The sequence below is a fragment of the Squalius cephalus genome (genome assembly GCF_949319135.1).
Source record: "Squalius cephalus genome assembly, chromosome: 14".
In the NCBI taxonomy this organism is placed as follows: Eukaryota; Metazoa; Chordata; class Actinopteri; order Cypriniformes; family Leuciscidae; genus Squalius; species Squalius cephalus.
The window spans coordinates 30,831,792-30,839,290 of record NC_137135.1 but is presented as its reverse complement, the minus strand read 5'-3'; the positions used below and the strand labels follow the sequence as shown (position 1 = coordinate 30,839,290).

Genomic DNA, 7,499 nt, shown 5'->3' with positions numbered 1-7,499 from the left:
ATGGACTTCCAATACCAGGTTGCTGGCACAAGGTCAGTAAAAAGTAAAAAAAAAAAAATGCATTGTGACACTTGAATATACCATAACCGTGTGACTTTAACATTAACAACTGCCTATTTAAAATGACCTGACTGCAGTGTGCTTCAGTACACATGCCACATAAATGCCACATAGCTGTTTTATGTTGCATTTTCAGATTCTTATTTTGGATTATTTTGGTTTTGCTCGTGACTAATATCATTTGTTTATTGTTCTTTTGCAGTGATGTGTAACCTGAGGCATGTCGTCTGTACATATTGATGTGATATATATTGGAATTTCATACAGCTTTTTCACTTTTTAAATATTTCTACATTTTATAAAGACAAGAGACTTCGATGAACACGCATCAGTGTTATTTTTTCATAAACTTTTTTTTTTTTTTTGACCAAATAGTGGATGCTGTTTTTGCATTGTTTGTGTTATATATATAATTTTTTGAATTCCTGGAGCATAAGATGACAGCATTTTTCACCATCAGCTGCCTGTAATGAGCTCGGGGAATGTTGCATGGGCATGCTGGACTGACCCGCTCAACTGGTGCCGATACAAGAATTTTGCATCACATCCCGTTTTGTTTTAAAAGGAGCAGGGAATGCTTCAGAAACTCAAGAGGAAACGTCTCTCCCAGCCTTGAAGTTCTTCAAGAACCCGAGCAGTTTCAGTGACTTTACGGTCCCTCAAGTGACGGTATCTCAATAATATTGGTTAATATTGACTGTCCTCAATGTGCAGGTCGAATGAGGGTGCAAGCAGCCCTCGCTATGGTCAATATTTTTCATGGAGGATCATAATTGAGCTCTTGGAGATGATTAGAGATCAGGGATTGGCCTCATGGATGCAGTTGCTCCATGGGACAGTAACAGCAGCCTGACATAAGAGGCTTTGGCATGGAGGTGATACAGAACAGATCATTATTTTGAGAATTTTAATGAGCAGTAATTTATAATGATTTCATTCTTATGTGTTACTGTTTTATGCTTGGTTTTTTTTTTTTTTGTAGTACAAAGCATCAGGAATTGACGCCCAAAGACTAACTTTTGGATGGTGAGCAATTAAATATTAATGCGAAAATCATTTTCATTAAAATAAATGCTTCATCTGTTTTAAATCAGCACAGCATCACAGTGAGCGATTATAGTGTTATATTGTACCTGTTTTTTTTATTTGATTTCTTTAATACTACTGCATCTATGTTTTGTTGCTCACATTTGTTGTAATGCTTTGTATTTTAACTGTAACTACCTGCCGTTGTTTTTAACGTCATGATCTTTGATACATATTCCATATTATTGTTCATAGTAATTTATGGTATATATCGATATGCTTTTCGAAGATGGCAACCATCTTGAGGACTCAAGTTTAAGGCTGTTTTTAAAATTGACAAAGTATTGCCTTTTTATCTTTCATATCATGAAGCAAAGAAAACCATTAGAGATTCCATTTTATCAATCTCATTTTGTTTCTTTGGTTTTCCGAGATTTAACACAAAGACATCCAGACGAGATGTTTTTAAAGACGTTTTTAAGCATGTTCAGCATACATTTCCATTGTGGTGTATCCTCTTTCGGGATTTTACAACCATTCTACATAAGCTTTCTCGAATATTTATTGATAATAATAATCAAATAATCAGTGGTCAGTTCATATAAAGGATCTTGTATGCATTATGTTACAGATGACGGATTTGAATTTTTAGAAGCCTGTATTTGGTGTCAATTGGCTGACTAAATGTTCTGAGTAACTATATTGTGATTTACATAACTGTAAAAATAAATAAACTTGTTTGACCAATAGTATTATAGCGACATTTTAGAAACAAAACAAAATGGGAGGACATTTTGAGAGGATTTTATTATGTTTTTGTTTTTCTTTAGGGTTTTTTTTTACGCAAAGAATGTATCATTTTGAAGGTATTGGAAGATTTTGCTGCTGAAATAGTATTTGTATTTAATAGTTGACGTTGTGGGGTAAGGAGAACAACCTTACCAGCTGCCTGACAGCCATTACATGCATTTATTTGCTTTTGAAGATGTTTTATAAAATAGAAATTAAAGTTTGTTACTAGTAATCTTAACTTGCCTGTCCTCTGACCTTGGTCTTGGTCAAAAAGCCGGTGCTGGTGGCGTCTCAACAGTTCTCCACAATCCACATTCTGCTCTGAATGTTTCTTTTCACGGTCCAATCAATTCCTGGTGTATTAAATCACATCCTACTTTTTTCATGATTGCATGAATATTCCTTTTCACTTGGAAATATGTCACGTAAGGGTGCAAATTCACGTTGACTTTAAATGCCAAGGTAATTAAGAATTGCAGAAACTTTGCTTATTTTAGTGGTATCACATGAAATCATGCATTTCTTTCATTGGAAAATAAATCAAATATCACAATCAAAATTGTTCATTGTGCTTGACAGCGATGTTTTATTATAGGAATCAAATACTCATACTGAGCATTATGAACAGGTAATATGTGATGCACAACACGTGACTGGCGTTAGACAGTTTGGCCTGAGATGCAAAAGCCACTTCGGTCTTACAAAATTGAAGAGTCCAGCACTATGGAAAAAAAACTACAACAAGTAAAGTTGAGCACAGAGTGGAATATTGTAAAGCCAAAGCAATTCCACAACAAATATACAAAACAGCAACATTGAAATGATTCCAGCTTCAGCATATACAGCAAACCTTCAAAACAGTACTCGGCTGTAGTGTGCAATACGGAAAGAAAAAACGGCTTGTGTGCAATGCGAAACCCAGTGATAGGAATGAGGTGCTTTCAGCATGCTGATATAAACAATGCTGTAGCTTATTGCACACGGGGCACCACACGTAACAAAATATCACAGCAAAAATCTCGTCATTGATTCATAAAATAAATTAGTAATCTGATTTAGACACTTAAACATGTTTCAACTATGTAGAAAGATGGATACCTGACTTTTGTCAAACCTGACTTTTGCATGTTATGCAGTGGCAATGAACAGATGCATGCAACAGTATGTTATGCTGTCAATGTGCTTTAGAACTACAACGTGCTGCGGTCACTGATGAAATCCATCAATCTAATGGAAGATGATGTTGAAACAGGTTTAACATACACATGAGCTTTTCGAAATGGTCCACAAAATTCAGATTTACTATCAACAGATATACTCATGAATGCATCTCATTCCTAAAAACACAGAAGCATGTTTGTAATTATGCATATTTTCACTGCAGTTCCAGCGTGGTAAATTTAAACCATAACAATCAAAAGCAATCTGTCATAGCATACACTAATAAAAAAAAAATGTTCAAGAATTTTTTTTTAAATTTTGGCGGGGGATGCAAATAAAAAACAACTATCCGTGATACTTGGCACTAATGTAAGAGATTCTGTCTCTTGTCTAATTTAAAGGGAAATTCTATTAAAGTGATATAAGGAAACAGATACGTTTGTGAGTGGTTATGGTTATTCACAAGAGGCCATAAAATGGCAAGTGACAGATCTGTCAATTTGTGCTGTAACGTGTATATAAAAGGCGAGGAAGCTTAAGAGAGTTGAAGACTCGTGGAGTTCAGAAGCCGGAGGGAGTGAGAATGTTCATGTCTCGGTGTCTCAGTCTGTGACAGGATGCTTTCTTTCCGTCCTCGCCGCTCATCATCTCGATCTTGGGAGAATTGAAATTGGCAGGATCTTCAACAGTGAGGTTTATCTGGGTCTTTATGGCATCCATTGTATTGGACTTCTGAACCCCAAAGTACGACTGCAGTGTGAATCCCCCTGTAGTCACAGAAACAAAACATTTACATTAAAGTGCCCATATTATGCCATATTAAATTAAAGGTTCCTAATTTTGCTCTAGAGATCTCCTACGATAGGTTTAAATGCATCCAATTTCAAAAAACACAAATTTTCGCATAATATACACTTCAGCATCAGCTCGAAGCAAAAGGTTCGATAAAGGATTCAGTCTCTTCCTCTGCTCTGATTGGTCTGCCGCTTACAGCACGTCTTGGAAACAAAACACACGTAAACGTGGTTCGCAGGCAGCCAATGAATGCAGGCATTATGCAAATTAGTTTCAAACCTATGTAGGTTCGAGCAAGAAGTAAGATTGGGATTACGAGTCCTTTCAGGCAGTTCAGAATCGGCTCTTTCTTTTAGGAGACAATAACTTTGCAGAGCTTTAACATTCACAAACAGCTATATTACACACTGAATGAAAGGTAATATACAAAAAATGTGATAGGGGCACAGTCACACACTTCTTGTCCTATTGTGAATTCCTAAAAATTTGGTACCAAAATCCATGCTCAATATTTTCACATTTAGCATAAAGGAAAAACAAACAAATCTGAAGTTATAATTAGGCCTCTTTAAAGAATAACAGAGCCATATAAAAGGTTCTTGCCAGGAGTGTTGGTTTCTGATCCTGGGTCAGTGGGGGATTTTTGCACGATGGGCCGCACCCCGAAGAGGCTCCATCGCTCTCCTCCCCGTCCTCCTCCTTCATTACCACCCATTGAAATGCTTGTGATCAGACTGCTGGAGTCAGACAGTATTGGGGTGAGGACTCTGGCTAAACCAGCGCCTGTCGGGAGAAAAAATATATATAAATCAGTACATGGTAGTCTATTCCAGTGGTTCCCAAACCTGTCCTGAAGGACCCCCAACACTGCATGTTTTCTTTGTCTCCCTAATCAAACACACCTGATTCAACTCATCAGCTCATTAACCCATGTGATAATGAGCTGATGAGTTGAATCAGGTGTGTTTGATTAGGGAGAGAAAGAAAACGTGCAGTGTTGGGGGTCCTTCAGGACAGGTTTGGGAACCACTGGTCTATTGGATAGCACTTTACAAATCCAATTATTTATTTAAACAGTCTATAAACCATAAAACATGTCTGTGAAACGGTTTCCACCTGTGCGTGATGTTGAGGGAAAAAGTGATGGACGGTGCTGATGTTGAAAGCTTGTCCTCTCTGAAGTCCTCGCTTAGCATCTTCAACTCCTATAAAAATAAAGAAAATAACAGTAACCAGTGGTAACTTCGTCACAAAAATGCAATTCACTCCCATTGGAAATGTGTATCATAGTCTATAAATAACAGCAGCATTGCAAAACAACCTGACGCATGTCTTATCATCTAGCACTACTTCAAAACATAATAAAAGTTTCTCAACAAAAAAAAATCTGAACTGAACAGAAACTTTTAACAGACTGTCAACCATCACCACCCACAGATCTTAAAAAATAATCAACAGTAACATTAAACATAAATATTGAAGACCTCAAAAATGATGTGCTGTACACCAGTCTAATGATATCACCTAACTGTTCACAATAACGTTAGCTCAAGTGTAGCATTAAACAGCTGGTAGTAACAAAATAAATACCATATACTTGACGTTAATCCAGCTCTCTTGCCATTTATATGTGACATACTGAATTTAATCTCGCTTCTGTAGTGTTTAAATTGCTGTAATCCAAACACTAAGTTAGAAGCTTCCGAGCGCTGGTAAACAGACCGTTGTTTACAACATGGAAGTACCCACCTTTTCCGCTCTATAGCTCGTTTATTATCTGATCCAGCGGGGTCTTCCATTTGGTCCATGGTTATTAAATTAAATATTTGTTCTTGATGTGCTGATGAAGTCGAGATAACACCGAAAAAACGTCGTTTAAATAGGATTTTCCAAGATAGCGCAGAGATGTCCAACAGAGAACAAGAACAACGCGTACAGCCAAAATGAAGGACAGGAAGTTCAATGTTTCAGAATAAAAGTCCTCTGCAGGCGAATGATGAGGGCGTTCACTTCAGACACACCTCCAGCACAGCCCAATGAAACCGCAACAACTGTTTGTTATATATATATTCGTGGAAATATAAACTGGGTTGTGTTGAAGCCTCAGAAAAAAGAAAATCATAAAAGAAAGAAATCATATCATAAAACTGTTGTTACATCACATATATAGGCTATGTGTGTGTGTGTGTGTGTGTGTGTGTGTGTGTGTGTGTGTAATAACAGTTTTGTTGTTATATATATTTGATGTAACAACAGTTTGATGATATTTCTTTTCTTTTTTTTTTCTTTCTGAGGCTTCAACACACCCCAGTTTATATTTACATGTCTAGTGTGAAAAAAAGGTTACTCAGCAGTAGCCTAGCTTGTTTCCGCCAGTGAATAAAAGTAAAAAGGCAGGCTAACTGTGACTTTTGCGACTTTATATTCGAAATTCTGACCTTTTTTCCCAAATATATCTCATAATTCTGACTTTAGTTCTGAGGCAGAATTGTGAGATAAAAAGTCACAATTACCAACTGCGTCGTTTTTTTATTCCGTGGCGGAAACAAACTTCCATACTCTTGTGATGCACCAGGCTCATATCAAACAAATCTAACATGTGTGTTACAAATGGCCCTACAAAGTAAAACCTGACATTTCTGACATTGTATGTTTAACCGGGCCCTAAGAAGAAAACAGCTTATAAATCATACTAAATGAGGTTTGAACAATTTTTTTTTAAACCATTACACCTGTGGAGAGTCTACACGGTGAACAAGTTTGTTTGTGGTTCAGGTATACCTTATGTATTATGGGCAAAATGTCCCCACAAAGTTGGCAATTACCAAAATCCTTGTCTTTGTGGCGACATTTTTGGTCCCCATGAGGAAAATAGCTTATAAATGATTCTAAGTTAGGCCTATGTTTATTTATTTATTTATTTTTAATGAAAAAAATGCATTTCATTTTTATGTAAAAAAGAAAGTTTTCTGTGATTGGTATAGGTTTAGGTTTTATGGGATAGGGGATAGAATATATAGTTTGCACAGTAAAAAAATCTATGGAATGTCAATGTCCCCCATAAAACACAAAAACACAGTGTGTGTGTTTGTGTACAAGTTTGTTTCTCTATATTAGTGAGGACATTGCATAATCTTTAATTGTTTTTATATCAGGTTAATAATATTTTCTATGGCCTAACCCAACCCCTACCTTTAAACCTACACCCATCACAGAAATATGTGCAAAACACTAGATTGAAATAAAAACATGTTTAGGCCAATCTAAAAGCATTTTACCTTTTGAGGACCAGTAAAATGTCCTCACTAATTGGTTGTCATATTATTTCATTATAAAAGTGAGGACATTTGGCCCTCATGTCACAGGTATAGCCATGTGTGTGTGTGTGTGTGTGTGTGTGTGTGTGTGTGTGTGTGTGTGTGTGTGTGTGAGAGAGAGATGTCTTTGCCTTAATCAAAGTCTACCTTACAGGAGGAATATGAGCAGTAAACAGTAGTCCAGTTGAATGTGCAAATCGGCATCAAGACACAAAAATAGCAAAATATTCCACAAAGTTTCTCATTTTAAATTATAAACAGAATAAGAAATAATAACAAAAATAATAAGAAGATTAATTGATGGAAATTTATTTCTGACATCACATGGAAGGCACTGCATTACAGCAT

General features: G+C 36.3%; 2 protein-coding genes across 7 annotated transcripts in view; one reads left to right on the top strand and one right to left on the bottom strand.

Moving 5' to 3' along the window:
* col23a1a (collagen type XXIII alpha 1 chain a) overlaps positions 1-2,433 on the top strand; it is a 127,867-nt gene extending 125,434 nt beyond the window's left edge. For 3 of the 6 annotated variants that reach the window (XM_079893474.1, XM_079893473.1, XM_079893476.1), the window contains 2 exons: positions 1-32; positions 626-2,108. The exon at positions 1-32 is cut by the window's left edge and continues 7 nt beyond it. In XM_079893474.1, coding sequence (XP_079749600.1) covers positions 1-32; positions 626-676 — 83 coding nt within the window. In that variant the 3' untranslated portion in view covers positions 677-2,108. Of the gene's footprint in view, positions 33-262 lie in introns of all 6 variants that reach the window. The other 3 variants (XM_079893477.1, XM_079893475.1, XM_079893478.1) reach the window with 2 other exon arrangements.
* Positions 2,434-3,488: 1,055 nt separating this feature from the next.
* LOC307171698 (putative monooxygenase p33MONOX) lies at positions 3,489-5,808 on the bottom strand. The gene is made up of 4 exons (XM_079893480.1): positions 5,584-5,808; positions 4,951-5,039; positions 4,438-4,617; positions 3,489-3,806 (listed from the first exon to the last, which is right to left on the bottom strand). Exons 3-4 carry the CDS (start codon positions 4,547-4,549, stop codon positions 3,601-3,603), a joined length of 318 nt encoding a protein of 105 aa, XP_079749606.1. The 5' UTR covers positions 4,550-4,617; positions 4,951-5,039; positions 5,584-5,808; the 3' UTR covers positions 3,489-3,600.
* Positions 5,809-7,499: the final 1,691 nt, after the last annotated feature.

Excerpts from the sequence above, each read along its gene's own strand:
- LOC307171698 (XM_079893480.1), bottom strand. The coding sequence starts at position 4,549 with ATGGGTGGTAATGAAGGAGGAGGACGGGGAGGAGAGCGATGGAGCCTC. Across the intron at positions 3,807-4,437 it reads ATCAGAAACCAACACTCCTG|GGGGATTCACACTGCAGTCG; the intron begins GCAAGAACCTTT and ends CTGTGACTACAG.